The 26,782-nt window shown below is 39.9% G+C and overlaps 1 protein-coding gene across 3 annotated transcripts; it reads right to left on the bottom strand.

Moving 5' to 3' along the window:
* Window positions 1-24,982, bottom strand: DLGAP5 (DLG associated protein 5). Of its 3 annotated transcripts, none has more exons than XM_071745199.1 (19): window positions 24,867-24,982; window positions 21,293-21,543; window positions 19,899-20,107; window positions 18,283-18,375; window positions 17,216-17,300; window positions 15,059-15,163; window positions 13,869-13,933; window positions 11,522-11,817; window positions 11,012-11,133; window positions 10,800-10,929; window positions 10,336-10,421; window positions 9,602-9,762; window positions 8,067-8,159; window positions 6,464-6,683; window positions 5,079-5,325; window positions 4,692-4,743; window positions 3,581-3,743; window positions 2,312-2,364; window positions 1-1,268 (listed from the first exon to the last, which is right to left on the bottom strand). In XM_071745199.1, exons 2-19 carry the CDS (start codon window positions 21,531-21,533, stop codon window positions 1,146-1,148), a joined length of 2,544 nt encoding a protein of 847 aa, XP_071601300.1. In that variant the 5' UTR covers window positions 21,534-21,543; window positions 24,867-24,982; the 3' UTR covers window positions 1-1,145. The 3 variants fall into 3 exon arrangements, with proteins under 3 accessions (XP_071601300.1, XP_071601301.1, XP_071601303.1); XM_071745200.1 differs by lacking the exon at window positions 24,867-24,982 and adding an exon at window positions 24,320-24,367; XM_071745202.1 differs by having other exon boundaries at window positions 980-1,268; window positions 11,015-11,133.
* Window positions 24,983-26,782: the final 1,800 nt, after the last annotated feature.

Here is a 26,782-nt window from a genome sequence, read left to right on the forward strand (position 1 = left end):
TCACATGAGCTTCCTCTATTTATTTCAGGGTAACCAGTACAGAGCTTCCAGGTTAAAAGAGAAGTCAGCAGCAATGTCTTCTGCTGGGGGAGGTGAATTCCCTCTGCTGGGTTTAAAATAAAGGTTGGTGGAAGAACATCTGTGTTACACTCAGGTCACTGTCACAAGAAGAAGCCCTGTCAGGGAGTTGTTAAAAATATAATGACTGGAGGTACTCTAAAACTACTGCTGAAGTACAGAGTGTATCTCACAGGCAGGCTCGTTTTGCATAAATATATTGCAGTCCAGACAAGAGAATGTCTAAGGAAAAAAAAAAAAAGAGGCTGAGGTTGACATGTCAAGTGTTCAGGGAAAGAAGTTGAGATATTCCCATGAAAAAGCAAAGGGAGAATAGGGTTTGGTTTGAAGGTTCTTAAGATATTCAACAAGATAACTGTGTTCTTAAAGGAAATAATAACCAACACCTATTTTGATACATTGCCAGGAAAAGTTATTCCCTGGCTTCAAAATCCTTGTTCTGAGATAGTTCCTACTATCACAAAGTAAGTGGCTTGTTCAGCAGCAGGAGTCAGAGGCACCAAACCCTGCCACAGCTGCTGATGAGGCAGAGGTGATAACACCCAGCATGCAACACCCTAACAACACCCTAACAACAGCAACTGAGTCATGAGACTGTGCTCAGGGGAGGGGGCAACAAGCTGATCTGACCCCCCTGAGGGTGTCCTTGTGTCAGAGAGTTTGTCTGATGGCATCTCATAGCAATAATCCCTGAGGTGAGTAAGGTCAGGAGAGGAAAGCTTAAAAAGTAAGAGTTTTACTATTTGAAGTAGGCAGGAAATACATGAAAAGATACAGAAATAAAAAATATTGAAGGCTGATAAAATCTTGAAGGTCTGCAGACATCAGCTAAAGCAGATGTAAGCAGCAAACACCCCTAACACACAGCAGGTACATTACAGTGCATCATGACCTCACCATAAAACATTAAAAAACATTTTAATAAGTTCCACTGTAAAAGTAAAAGGTTTTCATCCCTCAGAACACAGCCCCAGGGGAGCAGGCTGTCATCTAGAAACCCTCTGTAGTTTTTTTTTTTTCTTTTTTTGGTTAATACATTTTATACATTTGGCATTTCAAGTCCCTTTTCATTTTTTCCCAGAGGGAGAAAGGGGAGAAAAGACAATCAGGTCTGTGAATGCTTCTGCTGCTGCAAACTTCTGGGCTTTGCTCTTGACTGGAGTGAAGGGAAGCTCAGCATCCAGCATGGGCTGTGGGAGAAACCAGAGTGTGAAGGAAGTATTTAAGGGAAAATGATGTGTTCTGCAAAGACAAAAAAATAAGCAAATTCCCCTCATGACATCTCTGCAAACACCAGAGCAGCAATGGGTTCTGCCAGGCAGCTGCTTCTCTGTGTTTGGTACCTGTTTCAGAGGCCACTTGGGCACTGTGGGGCAAAAATGAGCAGAAAATGGGATAAAGGAGCAGGAAAACAGAAAATTCTTTTGCTTCTCACTCTGTGTTGTTGTCACATCACAGCTTTAGAAGAAGCAAAGCACAGATCCCTGAGGCAGAGCTGGAACCTGCAGCCAGTCAGGGTATTTCATGCACCAAAATGTGTTTGTTTATATGTGATGCTGTTCAAAAGCAAGTGCCACAGTTCAAAAAATCATTACAAGCAATCAAAAATAATTATAAATACTTAATTACCATGGCTTCCCTAAGAGAAATTGGTTTCCAGACACACACACACAAAAAAAGAAATCAATAGGTGGTGCACTACAGGCAGCAAAATCCAGATTTTAAAGAGGGCTTTTCCCAGGAGACCAAGGAACCTGGACACCCAAATTTTTAAAATAACCAAATTCTTTAAATAACCACAAAGTTTTTGCACCTGCTTTTCCCTGTTGAGTTTTTCTTCCAGCTCTGAAAGATAAAGCTATAAAAAAAGGGATGTGCCAGGCCTGGAAAACTCCAAGAAGAAAGAAGGAAAAGGCCAAGCTCTTCATTATGTTAGTAAATATTTACAAGGAAATCCACAAGAAACATCATTTAAAAGATCAATCTGGTGAGAACCAGATATTCTTCTGTTACAAATACCTTGATTCATGCTCCACTCATCATGTGCAATAAGAAATGACAGCATGAGCCACAGGTTTATTGTGGTTTATATTTACCCTAAGTTATACAAATTGGCTTGATAACATCTTCAGGAGTTTATTTCACTTTGTGCAGTAACTGAGTCTACAGGGAAAGTCAACAGCACTGGACCAAGCAGATTGTCTGAGTCAAATAAACCTGAAAGCCACCTTACCACATCACAAGGGTTGCTGCTGTCAAGGGATGTCAAATCACTGCATGAAACATCTGAAAAATAAGAATATTTCGTTAAAAAAAAGAGCAGAAAAAAAAGAAGCAGAAAAAAAAAAGAAGCAGAAAAAAAAAAGAAGCAGAAAAAAAAAAGAAGCAGAAAAAAAAAAGAAGCAGAAAAAAAAAAGAAGCAGAAAAAAAAAAGAAGCAGAAAAAAAAAAGAAGCAGAAAAAAAAAAAGAAGCAGAAAAAAAAAAGCAGCAGGGAAAAAAGCAGGGAAAAAAGCAGGGAAAAAAGCAGGGAAAAAAGCAGGGAAAAAAGCAGGGAAAAAAGCAGGGAAAAAAGCAGGGAAAAAAGCAGGGAAAAAAGCAGGGAAAAAAGCAGGGAAAAAAGCAGGGAAAAAAGCAGGGAAAAAAAGCAGGGAAAAAAAGCAGGGAAAAAAAGCAGGGAAAAAAAGCAGGGAAAAAAAGCAGGGAAAAAAAGCAGGGAAAAAAAGCAGGAAAAAAAGCAGGAAAAAAAGCAGGAAAAAAAGCAGGAAAAAAAGCAGGAAAAAAAGCAGGAAAAAAAAGCAGGAAAAAAAAGCAGGAAAAAAAAGCAGGAAAAAAAAGCAGGAAAAAAAAGCAGGAAAAAAAAGCAGGAAAAAAAAGCAGGAAAAAAAGCAGGAAAAAAAAGCAGGAAAAAAAAGCAGGAAAAAAAAGCAGGAAAAAAAAGCAGGAAAAAAAAAGCAGGAAAAAAAAAGCAGGAAAAAAAAGCAGGAAAAAAAAGCAGGAAAAAAAAGCAGGAAAAAAAAGCAGGAAAAAAAAGCAGGAAAAAAAAAGCAGGAAAAAAAAAGCAGGAAAAAAAAGCAGGAAAAAAGCAGGAAAAAAAAAGCAGAAAAAAAAAGCAGAAAACCAACCAACCAACCAAAAAAAACCCCAAGCTCACAACTAAAAACCCAAAGCCCCCAGAAACAGTCTGATGATGCCAAAGCTGAAACAGCAGTATTATTTTCTGCATTTATTGAAGAAAAACAGTAACAACCTCTAAGCTGTCAGCATTCAGTTTCCCTTCAAGCCTCTTTTATTATCTTTCCCCTTCAGATATCACACTGAAACCATGCAGGAATTGTTTGTGTAAGTCACACCAGCTAAGGAAGGTTTTGCTCACAGTGTGCACCAAGCTACAGTGGCAGTGGTTTCAAAGAGTAATAAAAGATCATTAAAAAATTAAAAAAAAAAATTAGAATAAACATAAAGGCCCAGCAATACCACACAAAGCAGCTGTAAGACACAAACCTGTCTGGTCTATTTTTGGTTCTCCAGGCTGAGCAGAGTTGGTCTCTGTGCAGGGTTCCTTCTCTGGACTGCACATGACAACATCTTGTCCCTGTTGCTCTGCAGCAGATAATTCCATCTCTTCCCTCCCATCCCTTAATTCACTGCTAGGATTTTCCAGCACCTGAAAAAAAAAAAAGAGGATTTTTAACTGAGAGGCTGTGTTTACTTCTCAGAGAGCCATAAGGAAAGCATCAGTGAAATCAGGTGGACATGAGGCAGCTCCTGTGACACAAGGAACTTTTCTTATTTTCTTTTTGTCTGAGATAAAAGGAAGTTTGTCAGCTTTTGGTGCAGAAAGCACAAAAAGCTGAGAGAAGCCAGCATGTCCTTGGCTGGGACAACAACTGTCACTGTCATGCATAGATCTGAGGAGTAACAAACAAAATTAAGATCCTCCAATTCCAGTGAAAGGTTCTCAAGGTTGATGAAGTGCAAAGCATTGGCTTTCACTGAGTAGCACAGGAAGATCTAAACTATGGAGAAAAAAAAACTGTTTTTTTTACTTAAAGCTACTCAAACAGGCATCTCCCCAAGTCCTCGGATGTTTCAGGGCATGGATTTATGGTATTTGTATCAATAATCCTGGTCTTGCTGTACCTTTAACCAGTATCCCCACCCAGGGCTCTGTGGTGGCAGCACAAGGAGGGCTAAACACTACTTTTGCCTTTAGTTATGGTCCTCAGATGCAAAAGTATTAAAAAAACTCACACTAGAAAACAGGCAGTGGACTTCAAGGCCCATTGCTTGCCCAAGCAACAAGTGTTGCCATAGAGCAGCCACCAGGAGCTCCAAAAGTTGTCCCCAGAGAGCTAAAAAAGGTCCCCAAATTGCAGCAGTCCCTATCTGTGTCTTCCACACTGAGAAGGAAAAAGCACCAGCTGGAGGAATACAGAAGATATCTTGGTATGGATTTAACTGGGAGTCCAAGTGTCTGGGGCTAATAAAAAAAATATATTTAAAAAAATAATATAAAATACTTAAAGCAGATCAATGAACTGGGGGGTTGGAGCAATGACCTTTACAAGTCCCTTCCAACCCAAATTTTTTTAATGAACCACACAAGAGTTACCTTGGTTCCCTCTGCTGTGCCAGGACAGGGTTCTTCTGCAGAGACAGAAATGCTGAAAAGGAAATAAAAATGGTTTCATTCTTCTTGAGCAACTTCATCACTTCATGTTTTGACTTCCCCAACTGATCTTACAATTTATTCTGCACTTAGACTTGCTTCTTTAGCACTGGTCAAACTGTATCAAATTTCCTGGGTTAAAACCCCCAAATTCTACCCAAGCAGCAAAATTTAGTTTGGGCAAAGCTCTTAATATTTGGTTGAGGGAAAAGACACAAGGACTTTGAAACCTTTATAACTGAAGAGTAACATATAATGGGGGTATTAATTCACTTAAAATTATAAAATTATTGGTATGAAGTTAAGTAAAAGCTGCCTTAACACACCTACCTTTGTTCAAAAAAAACATCAGGGAGCTTTTCCAGTGGGGGAGTTTTTCCAGTGGGAAATAGTTGCATTTTTAAATTGTGTGCTGGGTGGAAGCCTTTGAGCTCTGGTGTTTGTTTTGCAGTTGTATCCTCAGGGTTGCACAGAACAGGAGGAATGCTCTGAAGCAAAGCTCTGCTGGATGATCTGGGAGTTGCCAGTTTTCCACAAGTCTGCTGGGAAGATCTGCCAGGTGTCTTTGAAACCAAGCCTGAAAAGTGTTTCAAAAACCATTTCATTACCACAGCACTTTCCAGAGGATGAAATTGGCTCTTTGTTTCAGATTCTACCCAGCAGCACTATTATTTTTTGCTTCCTGGTTTGCTTTATACAAATACTACATTGAAATCTTTTATATATTGCAAGGAGGAATTGAACAAAGGTGACAGAAGGAGGTCAATAAGTTACAAAACTACCAGAGCTAAGCAATTTAGTAATAACTCTCTCTTCACAAAAAGCCCAGAATAATGAGATTTGCTGTTCTCATTAATAAGTCCATCTGGTGAGAGCTGTCATTAATTTCCATCTTTTCCATGAGATAATTTTAATAGAACTAGAAAGACACAGATTCAGAATTGATTCTTATAGCAGATTATCTGCCAGAGCTTGCCTAAACCCAGAGCTGCCCTAAGCTTTTCAGGTCTCCTCTACTTACAATAAGCACATGAAAAAATTGCTGTTGTGGAGAGAGAACTACATAAAAAAATAAACTGGGAAATTCCAAGGGAACTGATGGGCTAGAAATGGGAGAAAAGCAGAACAGCTCCCAAAGAATCAAAGATTACCAAAAATACTGACTTCACATAAATTGCAATAAGGTAGAAAGTGAAAATTGACATATTTTGAGCACCTGATAAAAAAAAATAACTATGGAACAGCTTTTAGAGCAGACTGGGACTGTGTTACAAACTTGTTGAACATGTACACAGGTTAGGGATATACCTTATTTGCAGCTTTGAAGAGATTTAGTTTCAAAAAATTCCAGTTGTTGTCTCACAAGTAGAAATGTCTGATATTAAAATGCACTGAGTTGGATGAATGGGTTCAGCAGCTCAGCCTGGGAGCACTCAGATTAAAACTTCATTGTTAAACACATGATGAAAAAACACAAACCAGACACTTTTCCCTCTCTGTCTAAGCAGAGATTTCATGCTGCCACAATCACTCAAATCAATACATTCCTCTGCAACACTTCACTTTGTATCCCTGACATAATTAAGCACTAGTTGAAATATTAATTGTGTCCAGTGCTGGAGCTGTTTCCAGTATAAACAACCCAATTCCTCTCCCCTGGGAGGCTGCTTGAACTCCTTTCAGGTCACAGAAATCATAATTAAAGCTTCACCCACCTGGAAAGGTTTTCACAGGACTTTCAATTCTGAAAAATCCTGCTTCAAAAACCACTTTTTCAACTTCTGCTGGTTTCTCCTGATGGGTCCCATCAGCACCTTCATCATGCTTCAGTTTATCCCTCATGGCTGCTTTTATAGCAGCAAGTCTGTTTCGGGCAGCAGCTCTCCCAGCAGCTCCCAGCTTTGGTTTAGACACTCCATTAGGAAGAGTCTTCTTCTGAAATGGTAAAAAAAAAAGTCTTCATCACAGCTGGAAACTTCAGAGAGAAGCAATTGTACATGAACAGCTGTGCAGCTGCTGGCCACACACAGAGATAGCAACAGGGAAGAGATATGGAAGGTCCCTGTCACCTCTGGAATCTCTTGGGCTGCCATTCAGCTGTTCAGCTCAGTTTGAGATAATTTTAATAGAATTAGAAAGACACAGATTCAGAATTGATTCTTATAGCAGATTATCTGCCAGAGCTTGCCTAAACCCAGAGCTGCTCTAAGCTTTTCAGGTCTCTTCTACTAACAATAAGCACATGAAAAAATTGCTGCTGATGACAATTGAGATGACAATATTAAGCATTAACATATTGAGTCTGCTGTTTAGAAATACTCAGTAAAACGTTTTTCTAACAAATCTGGTTAACATTTTTTGGAAACAGTGGGATACAGGGACTCCTAGTGGCAGGGGAATAAAGTAACCACAGGACAAACACCAGAAGGCCAGTGAGGTGTCCCCTGGTAGTCAGATTTTAAAGAAGTTTTGTGTCTTGGAGCATCTGTAGGATTCTGACATTCACTCCTCTCCAGTTTTCTGTGCCTGAAGTTCCTTACCAACCTTCATATCATTTTTATGATGAGTTGAGCAGTCTCAAGGATGGATGGAGCTTAAGACATGGGAATATGACTTAATGTTCAGTCATTAGAAGCAATTATGTTTCCAAACCAAAGAAAAAATAGCCCACATTAAAACTTACTTTGCAATAACTTCTTCTGGAGAGTGTCAGATCCATTTGTGCTTAGAGAATTACCAGTTTAATACTACCCAGGGTGCTGGGACACCTCTGTAATTGAGCACTCACTGCTCAGAACTGGCAGCCACTGCCAAATTCCTGCATGGTTTCCTCTTCAGTGACATCAGTGCCACAGGCAGTGGCCTGGATAAAGTGTTCTTCAGCTGAAGGGTAAATTTCTAAATTCTCTAAATTCTAAAGTTAATAGATCCAACTTACTAGCAGAGAGTCCTATGACTCCAAAAAAAGTCACTGTTGATTTTTAGTTCTAATCTTCCCAGCCAAAAGTGGCAACTACCATTACTAACACCAACAGGCTCAGGTGGGAGAAGGGCACAGCCTGAGAGGGATTCCACTGAGTTTTTAAACACTTCCATGTAAAGAAACCAGATGAGCAGGGGTTAAGAAGGACCTCCCATTTAAGAAGGGTTTTTGTCACTGCAATAGCAGTTTATTAGTTATTTAGATTTATTTATTAGTTATTTAGATTTATTTGTTATTTTATAAGCTTATTATTTATTTAGTAGTTATTTTAGATATATGCACTACTATAACATCTCTTGATGCCTCAGGAGACACATTTTACAGGCTGTTCATACCTTGACAATTGCTTTGCTTGGGACATCAAGTGGCTGCCAGTCATTGTCTTGAAGCTTCTTGAGATTATCAAACTTTTTATTCACATCTTCTATCTATTGGAAATCCCAGAAAATGACAGGTTTCATTTGCAAGACTTCTCAGGCTCACACTGGACCAGTGTTCCATAAAACCAGGTGACAAATGTAAGCACAGTCAAGCACTGTGTGAAGTATTAAACATTCTCATACAGCTGACATGAAGGTTATGTCAATATATACAGAATTCAGATGAGATGGCAGGACTGGGAGATTTTCTGTAGTTTAAAGGTTAGTAGGGGAAGCACAGAATCATTCAGGAAGATCTAACATTGGAAATGCAGGAGCTGGTTTACAACCTGTTCTAGCACTGACTTAAGCAACTTTGACAAGGGTTGCATGTAAGGAATGCAAAAGAATTGCATAATTGCATAATAACCTTTATCCAAACAAGCAGGAGATCTCCATTATGTAGAACACACCATGCAAGCTTGTTTGCTCTTTTAAACTGCTGAACAGCCTCATGATGCAGCCTCTGCTTGTTCATGTCAAACTAGCTCTGCAGCATTACCTCCTCCCTGACTGACACTCCATTCAGCACCCTTGTTCTCCTTGTTTGGGATGGAGACACTTCCCCCATTTGCTGATGGGCACAGCAGGCCAGTCACTGAAGTGACAAGTCCTATAAATCCTCCCTGAAACTCACAGGACACACACACAAAAAAAAGTAAGGTAAAAAGGGGCAGAGTTAGGAGTTCTGTTAGTCCAGGTGTACCTAAGGGAATGCTCAGGAGAAATTTGAGCTGCTGCCAGAGAAACAGTGAGCAACCCTGATTTCAAGTTTCTGGTTCTAGCAAAATTCCCTTCAAGTATCTCTGCTGTATAAACAAATCAAGCCCTCAGGTGTCCTGCAGGGAAATAAAGACCTAGGACTAGGACCTAAACAATAAATCCTTTTGTTTTAACCAGTTGTGAGTTCCTTTGATGAATGCTGATTTACTGTTGTGAGACATCTTGATAATTTAGAATATTAGATTTTATTCCAAAATCAATGGAAGAATCAACAGGAAAGGGAGATGAAGGCTTTCTACCATCTAAGCTCACTCCTAACTAAGGTTAATGTAGTTTCTGCATTATTTTCATACTGAAGCATGGAATCCCTACTTGCTAGGTGAGCTCCAAGAATTTTCCAAAAGCTCCCAGCTTTTGGTCCAGGGAGACATCATGACTGCATCCTCACTCCAAACCAGCATAAATTTTGGCTACACACCTCATTCCAGAGAAAAAGACACAGGGGCCACAAGAAGACACTGCAGATGAACTGGTCCATGAATTACCAATTTATCTATACCAGCTGGTATAGATCAGAAAGTGTTTCACCATCAGGAAATGTGAACAAGGGCTTGCATTTTTTATGTACAAAAAAAAGCAGAATCTGACAACTCAAACAAAAAAATAGTTTCAATCCATCATTTGTAAATAACCCCATCAAATTTATTCTGATACATGAAAGTACATACCTGGAAATTAACCATATCCCAAAATCCATCTAAGTCTGTGCATGTTGTTTGTTTTTCACCTCTCTGGAATTCACAGTTATCCACCAGACCTTCAAACTGTTTAAACCTTTCTGCTATGAGCAGCCTGGTCTGGCCAATCGTGGTGCGAATGAGATCTTGAGCTGAGAGCAACAAGGAAACAACAAATGAAAACCTCTTGGAACAATCCATCAGTTCACAAGTGATTTAAACCAGTTTGTTTGAACTATATTGATCTATTCTGCAATACAACTCAGAGGGAACACATCACTCCCTTGAACTGCTCTAAACTTACTTTAAAAAAAAATAAATTATCTTTGTAAGTCTTTCAGATAAGCATTTTTGAGTTATCTTCATTTTCCCAGATAAGGACACTTAATTCTAAGTTTAAATCTAACTTTAACTAAGCTGATTTTTTTTAAAAATAAAGTTCATACACTTACCTACACTTAAAACTGACAACAGAAAACTGTAGTGATAAGCACTTGGTTTCTTTTAGTGTCAACCACTATGACACCAAGTACCACACATTAATTTCAGTACTGGGAGATAAAGTAGCTTGAGGCAGATACAACCTTAAGCCTTATCTAAAACAGCTTTTACCAAGTGCTGTAGACAGGGATATTTGGCAAATATATTCAGACACACACACTTCCCTCTGTCCCCTTCAGTTACCATAACACCCCTTCTAGTGCCTGTTACAGTTTTAGTCTTACCATCCTCTGGAATGTCCAGTTCAAATTTTCCATCCCACTGGAGGCACTGAGACATCAGCCTGTCTGTCTCAGACTGCAGGATGTTTCTAAAAATGAAGAGAAAGTGAAAAAAATTAGGTTTTGGAGGCTTTTCTAACTTCTGTCACTACTGAAGGACTGTTACTGATCAGCATCCTTTTACTTTCAGAGAAGCTGAGCTGCCCTGGGAGCCACTGGATTGTTTTGGTTTGCTGAGATGCAATTTCTTTGCTCCTGCTTTCAACCTTGTGATCCCTAGGACAAGGTGTCAGTCTCCAGAATGTTTTATTCTTTACTTGCACTCACAAGAAAAAAGGGAAAACAGGACTGTGTGCCTGCTCAGGGCAGTGCCAAGAGACACCAACATCCACAAGGAGATCTTAACAAGATGTCTTGTTACTCATGTTAAGGGAAATTAATTTAATTTAATTTAAATGAACACAAACCTGAAATAGGCCACGTCATGCTCCTGCTCTCTTACATCATCTGACTTCATATCAAACTCTGTTATCTCTCTAGAGACAGGAGTTGTTTCATTTGGTTTCTGAACTGAAGCTTTTTCATCTGATTCAATTGCTGAAAAACACAAAAGGCATTTGTTCCATATCTAGTACAAACTAAAATCATTAAGGCAATTAACTAATTGTGAACTTCCTACCTTCTTCTCCTTTCCAGTTTGTGGGGGTTTGCTGTTCTTCACTGTCTTTACCAGCAGGTGAAACTGGACTTTTTAAATCAGGCTCTTGTGCCTTAGTCTCATTGGATTTTTCAGTTATATTACTGGAAACAAAGATAAGATACCTTGAGACACTGACATCAAACATGAAAAAATACACAGAAAAGCACAATTTAGAAGGCAATCCCACACACAGTGCTAGAGACCCCAAGAAAATCCTATTCAGCTGAATAAATCTGTGCAGAGAGACACATGACACAGTCCCTAATATATGGAGCTGCTCTACTTCTAAAGCACAGAAAGAATTATGGATTTTGTTCTTTCTTTGCTGTTGTATTAAGCTCATATTTAAACAGTGATAGCAAGCACAATGAGCAGGTGTTCCAAAAACCAACAGCTGGTTACACAGAGAATCTCTCTAGAGAGATGATGTATTCTGTAGCACCCCAGAGTTTCACTTCCATTTTAAGCCATTAGAGGTAAAAATCTTACACTGGAGAATCTGAAAAATCCCAGAAGGCACCAGGTGTCAAAAAGGCATTTGCCCTAGAAGGAGTCATGGGTGTAACTTTGTAGGTTGCTAATCCACTCAGTGGCTGAAACACAAAGTTTTGAGGTGCAAAAGAAAGTGTCCTGGATCTCCCTGGTGCTGAACTGGTTTTGTTTTCTGGTGAGCTTTGCTCCTGTTGAAGTTCTACTGGTGCTGAACATTTAGAATCAGTTGCAGAACCCTTTGTGGCTGAACTGAGTTGGGTCTTTTTATCCACTTCATGTTTAGAAGGAATTACCTAGAACAGTACCAACAAAGAGAACACTACATTATTAAAGCAATAAAGTGTTTACTAGAGGCATGGGTTGAATTATAACATGACTGAAAGCCATCAGGAAGGGAACAATTTCAGGAAAGTCACTTTCTACACCAGAATTCACCTGCAGAAGCCATGAATTCAGAAATCCTGATTTACCATTAAGCCCAACTGGTTCTGACACCTGGGGATCATTCTAGCAACAGGCAGAACACCACCAGGAATGAAGCAATCCACTGAAGGGGCTAAAGTAGCAGAACACCTCACCAAACAAGCCTGTAAGTAAAATTAGCAAATGATTGCTGCAAGAAACAAAAGCTTTGAGGTGATAAGCTCCTCAAGAGCAGAATTCCTGGCTCCAAATGCAACCAGGCCTGTTGAATAACCACAATTTACACACATACTCTACTGCAAAGGTGAAGGAACAAGCTGAAATAAGCTGATAGCTGAGGAATGCAGCCCAAGACAAGTGGAGTTAGGACCACTGAAGCAGGGGGGTCACTAAAGAGGAGAAGGTTGGTAAGGTGAACACACATTCCTATGAGATGAGTGACTGGATCATCATGCAGGACTCATTTGTGAGGTGCTTATATTCAGATATTGTTAGCTCAAACCAGCCCAGAGAGGTTGGATTGTTTTTCTAGAAAATATGCATCTTCAAACCCCTGGAAGTGGTGCTTATACTTTAGATACCCCTGCTTGGAATGTAAGCTTTGAATTCAACTCTTAACAACACCTCCTGTCAAGAGATGACTGAGGTTACAGCAAGAGCTTCCCAACTGGCAGCACAAAGCAGCTCCTGCCTGTCAGGAGGCATTTAACCAAGTAAAGATGTGAGTGCCTCTTGTCTCTGTGTCAGTTTTTGTGTGTGGCAGCACCAGTTCCAGGACAACACTGGAACAGAGCTGCAGTTACAGCAGGAGTGAAGATGGGAGGTGTGAGGGAGACACAGGGCATGAGGGAATGGCAAAGAGCAGAGGAGGAAAAGCTCTGGCACAGCACTGTCAGGGCAGGAGCACACAGAGAATTGTCTGGGAGCCTGGGTGGGAGTGAATTCAAATACTGCTGTGGAGACAGAAAAATGTTCTAGCAGGAGCATGGAGAACCACAGTGACTGCCTTTAGTTATGGTACATCTGCCTTGCAGGGAATAAGGTGACCAGCTTTATTTTTTCATGGTTCCATTTCTTAAAGTCTCAATGTCATTCATTACCTTGGCATAAAAGGAGAGATTCAGAGTACATTTCAAAAAGGAACAACTGCACAAAATCTACAAATGCTGGATAAAACCAGCAAAGCAGGCATTTCTTTTTGACTGGGTTAAACATCAGACATATGTCATGTAAGAACTTCTTGCCCAAGTTAAATCCTTGTCCAAATCTTGAACAGTAATCAAGTCATCCATATAAGCAAGTTACTTTTTACTTTAATTTTAAAAATATGGCAATAGAAATACTTCCAAATTATATATATAAGTATAAATTTATATAATATATAATATATATTATATCATTATATATATTATGTAGTATATAATATATATAATTATTATATCGTATAATATATTATATGTTATTTATATATTATATAATAAGTATACAATTATATTATTTATATTACATTATATATAATTATAATGATATTACAATATTGTCTATATGATTATTAATTAATATTATATATTATCACATATAATATATATTATATAATATATGATAATATGATATATATCATATATAGTATTATATATCATACAATATATAATAATACTATATTTATAATATATTATAATATATTATATATTATATATTAATATATAATATATATATTATATATTATATTTAATATATAATAATATACAATAACATATATTATATAAATATATATATTATATATACACTTCCCAAAACCTAGCCTATTAGTGAACCTATTACTTCTCTACTTGAACACAACTACATTTGAACTACAGTCACACTGGTTTTGGCTCTCAAATCACTTTTACTTCTTTCCCATTTCAAACAATAAATGACCCACCTCTGTGATGTCAGGTTTCACTGCTTTCTTCTGCTTTCCTACATTCTTTCTCTGTGGCTGGTTACCTACAATAAGAAAAGCTCCCAAAAGTCAAAGAGGCATCTGATTAAAACAATCATTCACCAAAAGACTGCCAGGAAAGTTCAGTGGTTAGAGACAGGGAGAGACTGTTTTGTTTCTTGACTGGAACAAGGTAGAGGGCAGGCACTTCATTGCAAAAGTTCATTCACAAGAAAACCTGTTCTAGGATTTAGCAGCCTACTAGAGGTATCTAGGAAAGGATACAAGAAACCTTTCCAAGTTTTCCTTTCCAAGAAAGGAAAATAGGTTAAGTCATGAGTCTTTAGGTGCTGTCATATTCTAAAAATATGTCACTTATTTCCTTAAAGGCTGAAGAGAGAGTGTTAAGTCAGTGTGGGTTTAGATTTTTAATTTCTACAAGGCACAGGATTTCTGTTGGGGAGTTAAAACTATCAAAGCTGTGCTTTCAGCCTTGGGGTTTACTCCTGACACACATAACACACAGGACAGTGCAAAACATTCTTAAGAATATCCTGAGAACATGGCTATGTATTAATCATTTCCTATCATGTTCCCCTATTTTAGTAAACAGGCAAACATGGACAATAAAATTCCTGAGCTGAAGAACACAGGCTCTCTTCCAGAAGTCTCTGTTTCTGAGCACAGACATAATAATCATAGATAATAATCAATCTTTACTACTTCTCTATTTCTTCTTTCAGTTTAAAATTACCCTATGGGTACTGATGCTCCACACCAATGGATTTTATGGGCAATTGTCCAATGTTGGGTTCAACATCTTGACTTAAATATTTGCCCAAGAGTTCCAGATGAGAGTCTCAGTGATATTTAGTCCTTTTCTTACATGACAATTCAGTGTGATTTACATGCAGTCTGCTTAAAAAGAGTCAGTTACACAGCAAAAAGCAGTGTAAAAGCAGTGAGACACAAGCTGATCTGTATCAGCACAAAACAGTGCCTGAGAGATGAGCAAGAGACTAAAGACAGAGTTAATTTAGTATATAATTTAACAATGAGTCTAACAGCAGCATATAGATGTATTTATGTTGTTTCCAGTGCAAGATGGTATCTCTTTACATCACATTACTCCTCTGCTTACCTCTCATCTCAAGCTACACAAGGAGGAGCACACTCACTGCCTCACTTACCAGCAGTTGCAGCAGCAGTTGATGTTTTCAGCACCTGCCTGGCTGCAGAGGAGGCTGCTCTGGTGATTCTGACATTTGAGGTTGTCTGGACTGCAGCCTGCAACACTGGAGGACATGGTGATTCCAGAGATTTCAAAGCTTAATAAGGAGCTGCATTCTAGTAATCTAATTGCAAGCCTACATTTTGTAGAAAACAGGGAAGTGCACTAGCAATTATTAGTTGCTTTCATTTGTTGCAATCTACAGGGTTTTTTGGGCAGTTCACTGCTAACAGTGCTCAACATGGACAGCACAGCTCAGCCTTGGAATCAAGGCAACACTCTGAAGGACTTTGGCTGGAGATGGTTTTGTTGTAGAGCATCTCCAGGACCTAACAACAACAAGGTACCAGTGTGCCAGATGTACAAAGATTAAGGAACCCTCTTTGATGTTCCTTACAACTGGAATCAAGCCCATTTTATAGATGAAGCTTTCTGGAGTAACAGCTTGCCATGGTTATTTGCTCAGCTCTAAGTCTAAACAAGCCATCTGTGTAACAAGATTTTATGTCATTATATGAAAGTATTCTAAGGGCTGAATTTAATGTAGTATTCCTTAAAATGAATCCCACCTGGCTTATTTTTCTAAAACATTACTCAAGGCCATACATTGTATTACCCATCTTAGCAATTTTCATCTTTGTATTTTATGACTGTTTTCAGTTTCCTTAAAAAAAAAAAAAAAAAAAGATAGCATCCTCCTGCACACAAAATTTTAACAGAAGCTCTTTATTTCATACCTTCCCTTTATACATCTACCTGAACTCTAGTACCCCCACTAAGCTACTCTTAATGCCATTTGTCTTTTTAATGTCATTCTAGCTTCCACAGAATTGTGAGCTGACAAGTTGGGAAAAAAAATTCTAGATAAGTAACTGTAACATTTTATCCAAACATTCCCTTCCCTAACATTATTATACTAATGTTTAAATATAATGCATATTCTTGATTCAGCAAAAAGCATCAAGTCTAGTAGATACTTTTAAAAAAGAGGTTTTATTTGTTATATCATACACAGATAAAAGACCTTTTGAGTATTAACTGAAGGTATTTCTGAAATCTCTTTTAATAAAGGTCTGCTGCTTGCTGATTTAATGAACTCAGTAAGGAGAGTCATTTCACTCTGAATTACTTAATACTTGTGTTAATGCCAATATTTCATGTGGCTTAGCCTTATCAACCAAGGCATGGACATCACTGGGCTGTTAGGAACAATTTCTAATAAATAAATAAATTTAGGAACAATTTCTAATAAAAAAAATTTTAGTTCCTTAAAGGTGGCATGGGTTGTTTGTTGGGGTTTTTTTTGTTTTCTTAAGAAAAGTTATGTAATTGTCACATGGAAAGGGACAGATCCAGGAGGGATATGGAAATGTAAGACTGGACTTGTCATTTACTGCAGCTGACAATCACACATCTACTGTGCAGCAGAAGTTTGGGCTCCTGTCTCCCAACATTCAAGTGCTGATGTGCTTCACTGCAAGCAACCCTTTTCCAAGCCTTTCTTAATGCTCAGTTACATGAGCAGTTTCATTTAGAGACCACAGACAACAGAGCATCTGCTGCACAGGGGAAAGAAACTTCACTGAAAATATTCACAGCTCATACAAGGAGCTATTTTCCAGGCTAACCACAACACTATGAAAAATTCATGTTTTATTGTCAGCTCTTCTTCATCTTTCCAGGTGAAGTCCCTTGCTCTCCTGTAGTAGCAGCAGCTACTCCATGTGATATTGTCCCTGGAGACAAACTAAAATCTGGAGCTCTGCAGAGTTCCAGGTGCTGAGGCAGCCAGCAGTCACGCAGCTCTTGCCTGCTGACCTTCTTCTTTTCCCTCTCCCAAGGTGAATAATCAGTGACCAGGACTGCAATAAGTGTCCTGCATTCCCTTTCCCCCAGCCTAAAGAGGCAACAAGTAAGAGACAACATATACCTAAATGCCAACTGCTGCCCTTTGTCATAGTTGGGGGGAATGCCTGTCAGAAAAACTCAGTTCCTACACCCAAAAACTTCTCCTAAAGATCTCTCCTTGTCCCCCCTCCCATAATGTCACAAAAATAAAAAATAAAAGAGCAATGTCCTTTCAGGTTCAGCTGTAGGGATCACTCTACTTTCCTACCTTTCCCTTTTTCAGCCACTTTGACTGTCCTGGTCTGTTTCTGCCCTGCTTGTGTAGGGCGCCCACTTTGCCCATTGGCTGAGACCTACAAGAGAAGAATTTGCTTTTTGTGAAGCAGCAGATTTTCAGAAATGAAGTTGCCAAATTTCCTTCATCTATCCTAGGAGCCAGGAAGACAAATGGTCAAGTAATTTGGCACCAAGAGCTTGAAGAAGTAAAAAGAAACTAAGGATTACTGAAATAGCTCATTTGAGATGTGTTAACATGCATTATCCAACCAATAAGGAATTTGTCAGAAAAAAAGAATGAAGAATGACATTTAAGAAACAGTTTTGGTTTACTGTGAAACAAGGTGTTAATTACTGCTGCATCTTTATGTACATATTACACATTTTAAAAAACAATTTTCAGAAAAAAAAAAAAAACAACAAAAACTCAGTTTGTAAAGTTATGACTGGAAATCCTTCAAAGGCATTCAAGTTTTGTAAGGTAAGATTGCTAGATTCAAAATATAACTTTTTACAGATTATTGCTGGTGAAAGTCCTCATACAGATTATTGCTAGTGAAAAAAAATTTTTTTTCTTTATACAGTAATAGCAGGAGGGGCTGCCCAGATTCTCAGTAAAACTATGCCAAAGTTGAAGTAATTTTTGAGTGGAGAATGATCTGACTGACCTGCATTCATGACAGTTTCTGCATTCAAGGGAAATGCACTGGTTCTGAAGTTACAAACTATGTAACTACTACAACCTTTACACATCCTTGCAGTGCTTGCTGACTGCAACAGATTTTATTGGAAAACTGATTCAGAAGACACATGCAAGTTCTCTCTGTACTGACCTAATCAAAGCCTCTGTACCTCAGAAGCTCAAACTATCACCTTTTTTTTTTTTGCTTTTTTTTTTTTTTCTAAAAGCTTTTCTGCTCTAATTTGGCTTTCTCACCAAGAAAACCTCCACAGAGGTAGAACTCAACTTAGAAGTGCAGAACCCTGAGTTATGCTCCAGAGGATAATTATACCCTTTCCTCTAAATTTATTCACTGGAATTGATATAAAAAAACAAACCATAGAGTGCTTAGATGTAGTTGGTATCACATTTTTTTCTTCTTGGCTCCTGGCCTTTGATCGAGTGATCCTCCCAGAGAAAGCAGGAGCTGCCTGGGAATAACCCCAAAGAAATGAGAGTTAACATGAGTGTGAAAAGCAACACACCTGTGCAAAATGGGTCAAGTCTGTAATTCAGAAAGCTTTTGAAGTCAAGTGGATTGAATAGGAACAAGTTACCAGCTTCCTACCAAATTAGCTGTTTCATTTGTGAACAAATCATTCCAGTTTTTGAACTGAGAGCATGGTCATGAACACAAATACTGACATAACACCAGTACTGTTTTCAGCTTTGATTTTAAAAATTGAGCTACAGGACCTGATTGTTCCTTAGTAAAAAGCAAATCTATATAAAGTGTTTACAAAATAAACTGCTTGGCATAACATCATTCTGTAGATAAATCATAGAATCATAGAATCCTAGGGGTTGGAAGGGACCTCGAAAGATCATCTAGTCCAACCCCCCCTGCCAGAGCAGGGCCCCCTAGAGTACATCCCCTAGGAACGTGTCCAGGTGGGTTTTGAATGTCTCCAGTGAAGGAGACTCCACAACCCCCCTGGGCAGCCTGTTCCAGGGCTCTGTCACCCTTACAGTAAAAAAATTTTTTCTGAAATTCAACTTGAACCTCCTATGCTCCAATTTACACCCATTACCCCTTGTCCTATCACTGGTCACCACTGAGAAAAGCCTAACTCCATCTCCCTGACACTCACCCCTTACATATTTGAAAACATTGATGAGGTCACCCCTCAGTCTCCTTTTCTCCAAACTAAAGAGACCCAGCTCCCTCAGCCTTTCCTCATAAGGGAGATGTTCCACTCCCTTAATCATCTCAGTAGCTCTGCACTGGACTCTTTCAAGCACTTCCCTGTCCTTCTTGAACTGAGGGGCCCAGAACTGGACACAATACTCCAGGTGTGGCCTCACCAATGCAGAATAGAGGGGGAGGAGAACCTCTCTTGCCCTACTAACCACACCCTTTCTAATGCACCCCAGGATGCCATTGGCCTTCTTGGCCACAAGGGCACATTGCTGGCTCATGGGCATCTTCTTGTCTACCAGGACCCCCAGGTCTCTTTCACCTCCACTGCTCTCCAGCAGCTCAGCCCCCAACCTATACTGGGACATCGTGTTGTTCTTCCCCAAATGCAAAACTCTACACTTCCCTTGTTGAATTTCATCATGTTTCTCCCTGCCCAACTCTCCAGCCTGTCTAAGTCTCTCTGAATGGCAGCACAGCCTTCTGGTGTGTCAGCCACTCCTCCCAGCTTAGTGTCATCAGCAAACTTGCTGAGGGTACATTCTATACCCTCATCCAAGTCGTTGATGAAGATATTGAACAACACCGGTCCCAGTACCGACCCCTGAGGGACTCCACTAGTCACACACCTCCAACCAGATTCTGCCCCATTGACTACAACAGAATTTAATACATATAAATACATGCATTTATACATGTAAATACATGTGTTTGATAAATAAATACATTTGATGACTATGAAATAGATATAACATGATTCTACAAAATAAAAATTTTACTGTAGTTCATTTAGATATTTAATACTGCTCTTATTACCTTCTCTCTTGGCTTTACTATCACTGGGTCTTCAGGTACAAGAGAAAGAAACCCAGGCACAGTTGGTTTATATAACCCAACTTTAAACACCCCCTTTTTTGCTTTCTCTCTCTGCTCCTTCAGTTTCCTGAGTTCCTTCTCTTCTTTATAACGCTGGAGCATTTCCTTGCGTTCATTGAGCCTCTTGGTGGCTGCACTTGGAGGTTGTTCTGAAGCCAAGAGGGAAGACAGAGAGGTTATAAAATCTTGAAGACATTTTGCAGCCAGTGCTAAGCAAGCCAGAAAACTTAAAAAAAGTTTTGAAGTGCAGAAAACTGTCTGGATCTGTGTATGCAAGTTTCAGTTGAAGCCTTACAATGCAAATACATGGAATCTATGCTTGCTAAAATCTTAATTTTTCTTACTAAAAGAGTATCTAATGGTAAACTTCAGCTTTAAAATACAGCTCCTCACATCTAGATCTGAGGGATACTGTAAATTCATCTCTATTTCTTCCTGCAAGGTTAACCCTTTTACAACTTATTTAGTTTATTTTTAGCTGTTTCTCCATTGAAACATTTGTAATGTCACTGAAGAATGGGGTTTGTCATATTTAGATGCCAAAATCTGCCTCTGAGAATAAATCAATCAATAGTTATAAGGGAAAAAGAAAGATAATAGTATATTTTAATTACATGTCTATCTGAAAAATTAATAGCTACTTAATTTATTGAAAATGATAAAAGCTATAAATTTGTTACATTTCATATTTGGCATGAACACATAAGGACTGCAGTCCTTCCTCCAATAATCCTCTGCTACCAAAAAACTGAAGGTAAAAATATTTCTAAAGAAATCTCTTAACATTTTTAAAGATTAACTTAACTCCCTAAGCCATAGAAGTCCAGAAGAGCCAGGAAAGCTAAGCCATCAAAAACTAGAAATTTTAAAAATACAATTATGCCAGGCATTCACCCAATTATTATATATATATGATTCTAATATACAATTTCCCATTTCTAAGCTGCTTTAACCACATGACAGACACCAGTTACATGTTAGATGAGATTTAGAACAGGGTTTTTCACTTCCTGAACAATAAAGCAATCATTAAGGGACTTCCCATTGCATATTAATAGCAAAATGTATTCTTCCTTTAGCTGCTGCAGAGAAATCACAGAAAAGCCTTATTCATACCACTAGAAAAAGGAAGGAGGATAAAGCTCTACTAAGACTTTATCTTCTTGATTTTCTTAACTGTTAGAACTGCTAATCATGAATTAAAATCTTAAACCTTAAATCTTTGATTCAAATGAAGATTTTTAACCTAGTTAGGATCCCATGATGTTACTAGATCCACTTAAAGACATTTTTAACTAATTTTAAAAAAGGCTTTACACCCATTCTTTACTCACTCTGTTTTACACTGCTGTTCTCTTGAGAAGATACTTCACTTTTTTCATTTAGTCCAGAAATTCCCCTCTCTTTTGGGAGCTGAACATTGACATCTGCCAAGCCAAACTGTCTGCCCTTCTCAAACAGCTTGTGCCTGTTCTCCTTTTGAAGCACAGATTTCCTGCGTGCAACTTTTGTTCTCAGGGCTTCTGTACTCAAATCCTTTTTGTACCGACTGGCAAACTGGGAGGGAGCAGCCATCCTGATGACCCTAAACAAAAACCATCACGATTAGGGAAAAACTTAAAGAGTTTGTGTTTCAGGAACAAAGCCCCAAGGTTCTTTGTTTCTGTGTGCACACCAGGGAAAACGGTGTGCAAAAAAAAAAATAAATGGCAATTTCAGTAATGAAAATCCATTATTTCTCTTTATTTTATGCAGTAAGCAGACTATTTTTTTTTTTTAAGTGGTCAACAAGCCAGCCACAGAGGTAGCAGGAGACACTGTGTCACTGCCAGGGATTGTCCTGCTGGTTTGTTTCCACCACAGCTGTTTTTCACATGAAGGAGACACAGAAGAAAATGACAAGGGTGTGGGACAATACTTGGAAGCAACATTGCCACTGAGCATTTAGATTATACCCTATCTGATGGCATTTCTGTTGTGCAGCAGAATACTTGGCACCATTTCCCAACAGAGTTTCCAGGATGCAACTGCAATACAATAGCATTTATTTCAAGCAGGATTTCTCCCTACTTTTTTTAACCTGAGGAAGATTTGATGGAAACATCAGGTGAAAAGGCTGAAGGTTGTTTTACTCAGGGTTTTCGTGCATTCTCCCTGGAAGAAAGTTCAGAACCAGTTCTTGAAATTGATCTCACTGCAACTCAAGCAGTGTCTTTTAGAAATCTCACCTTCCATTAATTAGAGAAAGCAACTTCACAGCAAGGAGGGTGCTAGAGCTAACCTGAACCACAGAATCAGAATATCAGGGGTTGGAAGGGATCTCTGGAGATCACTGAGTCCAATCCCCTGCCAGAACAGGACCAAAACTAGGGAAGGTCACACAGAAATGCAGCCAGATGGGTCTTGAATGTCTCCAGAGTCTCCACAACCTCTCTAGGGACCCTGTGCCAAGGCTCTGTAACCCTTACAGTAAATAAATTCTTCCTTACATTGAGGTGGAATTTCTTGTGCTGTATTTTGAATCCATTACCCTTCATCCTATCACAGGGCACAAGGGAGAAGAGGTTGTCCCTTCCTTCTTGATGCTCAGACCTCATATATTTATACTCATTAATTATATATTATCTCAGTCTTCTCCTCTCCAGACTAAAAGGCCCCAGGTCTCTCAGCCTCTCTCTTAGGTCTCAGCCTCTTAGGTCTCTCCTAAGGCAAGTGTTCTCTCAGTTTCTCATAGATCAGTAAAGTGGTTATTTACTGAGGTTTTTAATTTTAAAACAGCAAGTTTTGGTCAAGGGAAAGGAATCATCAGTGAACCAGACTGAAAAGATCAGCCTCAGCTATGGATGTACAGGGTTTCACATTTGCTGCAGGTTACTCAAACCAAAAACAACAGCAGCAGCCTCACTGAAAAATCCAAATATCAGAAGAACACACAAACAAACAGAAAAAAACACAGAAATAAATAACTAGCTGAAATAAATCAATAACAATGTACTCTTAACCTGTGTGTACTTATGGGAAAAGCAGCAAGGAGAAAATCTAAGCTACCTTATGAAGGAATCCAAAGGCTGTTCAGATACTACCAGCAGTGGCAGCTCCTTTTGCCCCACTTCAGGGAAGTATTCATGTAGTGAGTGACTTGCACAGCACCAAAAGTACCTGCACAACCATCTGGAAGTGCTTGGAATAGATACAGGAAATAAAGTGGGAGTCAGATATCCTAAATGGGTACATTTCACTGCTGCTTTGCCAATACCTTCAGTGCTGCAGGAGAGCAAAATGGTCAATGGAAGTGTTAATGAGCAAATGGGAATAAAAAAAAGCTCAACTCAGCTTAAAGCATTCAAGTCAGGCTGGATTCACATCATCCTGGAGGAGTTCATCCATTCAGTGCCATCTGATTTGTGAATATCTCACATTTCATCCTGCATCTTATATTCCAACTTTCAGAAATTGATTAAAGATGCCAATTAACAATGACTGCAAACAATTACACTAACACAGGTGTACTTCATAGGTCATATCTGCCTTGCTTTACATGCAACTGTAATGCAACACACATGTAATTAATGAAGATTAATTCCTTAGCATCTCCAATAATTATCTTTGACTTTACCTTGTTTATAATTCCCACAATACAATAGGAAAACATGAAGAAAACAGTTGGTGATAATGTATCTCAACTATCTACCTCCTAGAAACTGCAGGCTTTTTAAGCCCAGTGGATAAAAGTAATTCCTAAAAGCAGCAGCTAGCTCCAAGTCTCTGAACTCATCCTCTGTGGGCTTGCAGGACAAATTCCTTGTGTCTGGGAATCCTTCAACAGGCTCTGTAAGTACAGCTGGAGGCCTTTCTAAGGGCATGCATGATTTTTAATTCAGTGCTTTGATGGAAGGCAACAAATCCCCTTGTCCACAGATTAGGCATTGCTACTTATCAGGCAGGCTTACAGAAAGCTGCACACTTTGCCTTAAACACTGATAAATATTTAACACATTTTAATGCCATGCTCAGCCTTTAACTTTGAACAGTATTTTCCCAGCTATAGTGCAAGTCCACTTAGGACTCTGCCCTGAATAAGCCTCAAGAGCAAGTGATCTACCTTCCAACAAGCCCTCCTGCAAAAGAATCCATCTGTAACTTAAAACAGTTATTATATATTATTATAAACATATAAAAGTTATATATATATTATTAAAAAAAAATATCAGAGATACAGCATGAGCTTCCCACAAAGGTGTTATCAACTCACATCCCAGGTCAGCAAAAGCAATTAAGAGAGATGACCCCTGACCTCTCAGGGCTCATTAAAAATGTATGGGGTGTTCAATATCCTCAACAGCTCTTTAGGACAAAAATACCTGTCTCCTTTTTTGTTCCAGGTTATGGTTTCTGACTGCCTTACCCAAACAGGAGTCTAGAAGATTAACTGGAATTAAAACGAGCATAAATTAAAGATTAATAGCAGGAACAGGACAAAGAGCTTACATAAAAGAAAGAATTTGTGACTGGCTAGTGTAGACCGCTCAAATTAACGCTGAAAAGTTACAGGATTTTTATAAAAAAGCAGGGAGGGAAAAGAACCACTTTTGACCTGCAACGTCTCAAAAGCCAAAAGAGCAACAGGGATATGAAAAACACTTCTGTGCACAGTTCACATTTTTATCCCGGACAGTGACAAAACACCTTAGGAAGACCAAACAAACATTTTTCCAGCAAAAACCCGGCAAGTTTAGCGACTGAAGAAGGTCGGGGCTCGGCGGTTTTGACCTGGGGGTCCCGATAAGCTGAACCCCCCCTCCCAGCCCCTTGCTCTGAGGGGTCCCCTCAGACTTTCCCCTCATCCCCAAAGTGTTTCCAGGCCAGCTCAGAGCCCCCAGCCCCCGGGTCCCCCCCTCCCCACCGTACCTGTGCCGACCCCTGGCGCTGCGCTGCGGGGCTGAGGGGAGCAGCGCCGCCCGCCTCGCCTCACTTTCAAATCTCACCCGGCGACGCTGATTGGTCAGCCCGGACCCGCCCGCGGGCTTTCATTGGTCCGCTCCTTGCCGACCGTTGATGGGCAGAGCTGAAATGGCGGAGCGGGCTGTTTATTGGTCGAGCCTGAAACAACGCTGGGTGCTCATTGGATGAGCCTTTCCCTCCCTCCACCCCCCGCGCTTGACGTTCGTTGGTTGGAGCGGGAGGGGGGCGTGGCCTGCTGAGGCGGGCGAGGGTGAGGCGTTACCTCAGCGTTACCTCAGCGTCTCCTCTAAGATGGCGGAGGGGGTGCCAGGCCCTGGAACGGGGGTTCAGGACGCGGGGTGGTCCCCTCAGGCTCCACAGGGCCTCGGGGGTTGGGTGAGAGACCCGCGGGCTTCGCGCTGCCCTCCCGGCGTCCAGGCGGGCGTGTGTCCGTACCTCAGTGTCCTCCCTCTGCCTCCTCCCGAGGAGCTGAGGCTGGGTTGGCGCAGGCTCTAAAGGGCCTTTTAACGCCGAGGTTTGCTGCTCCTTGATTCCCTCTTGTATCTGCACGGTGCAGACCCTGCGTTTCGCTGGGGTGGGTTGTGTTAAAAATTGTGGTTTGTGAAGATAAAAACGCAAAAAAGCTCGTGAAAGAGACCGGCCGCTTGGTGGCACTGCAAAAATGGAGAAGGCCTTGGGGACAAGTCTGGCCGAGCAGCAGGCAGGTGGAGGACACAACCTTCCAGGGTCTCCACATGGTGTGAAAGTGAAAAACTCATCAGTTTTTTATATAAACGCGATCATCGTGAAAGAATAAGGCAATAAGTGGGTTAAAGACCGGTTGCTCGGAGCACAGAGCTGTTCCCCACAGTCTCACATCCCTGGAGAGTGGCTCTGAGCATCTTGGGTTGTGGCAGACAGGGACCAGTGTCCCCTCGGCTCCCTCTGGAGACTGCCAGGGGTGACATCAAAGATTTACAAACTGAGAATTTCTGGACTAACCCTAAAATCATTGATTCTCTCTAAGAGAATAGAAGATCAGCATAGAGGCTATTGGCTTCTGTTGGCTTCCCCATGAAGGCAAAGATCCAATTAACAGAGCTACAGGAGTTCAGGTGTGTAGATTCTGTCCACAAAGTCCAACCCAGTGCATTTCTCTGTGTTCAGTTCATTCAATGATTTTTGTTAGTCCCCTTTTACTCCTAAATCTATGGAATTTGTGGGCATTCAGCACTTCTACCTTATTAGGATATAGTCCAATGACATAAGCCATGATGAACCACATATTTTAGGGAAAATAAGACTTTAGGAGTGCCTTCTGAGCAAAACCAAATCTTTTCTTACTGTATACATGCACCTGAAAGATTTCTTTATGCTGAAATAATACTTGTTTGCTCCTTGGAGCATCTAGACTGATGGATTTGATCACTCCCACTCCTCTGGGTGGGAATTTAGGAAGTGTGGCTGTGCCACCAGCTCCAAGAACAACATCAGCCATAGTGTGGTGGCACTTGCTGCAAGGCAGACTGCTCCCCAGGTACTTAACTGGGGTCCTGTGGCAGGCTCAGGTTCTGCTCTGCACCTTCTCTGGCTGCTACCTGAGCCATCCAGGATGGCACCAGGATGGGTTTCCTTAACATGCTGCAGTGACAGTATCTAGGTCACTGCCAGGGTGTTGAGGGCTTTGAATAATGCCATGATTTTTGAAGTATTGCAATGTCACTTTAAGAGGAAACTAATATTTTTTGCCAGCCAGATCCCTGATTGCTGCTGATTTTATTGTGTTAAGAGGAATAAATGTGCCATCTAGTAAGCAGAAACAAGCAGTTACAAATCTACAAACTCATTATTCTGTACAGATGCCTGAAAAATCAGCTGAGTCA

This window comes from Heliangelus exortis, chromosome 5 (genome assembly GCF_036169615.1).
Source record: "Heliangelus exortis chromosome 5, bHelExo1.hap1, whole genome shotgun sequence".
Lineage (NCBI taxonomy): Eukaryota > Metazoa > Chordata > Aves > Apodiformes > Trochilidae > Heliangelus > Heliangelus exortis.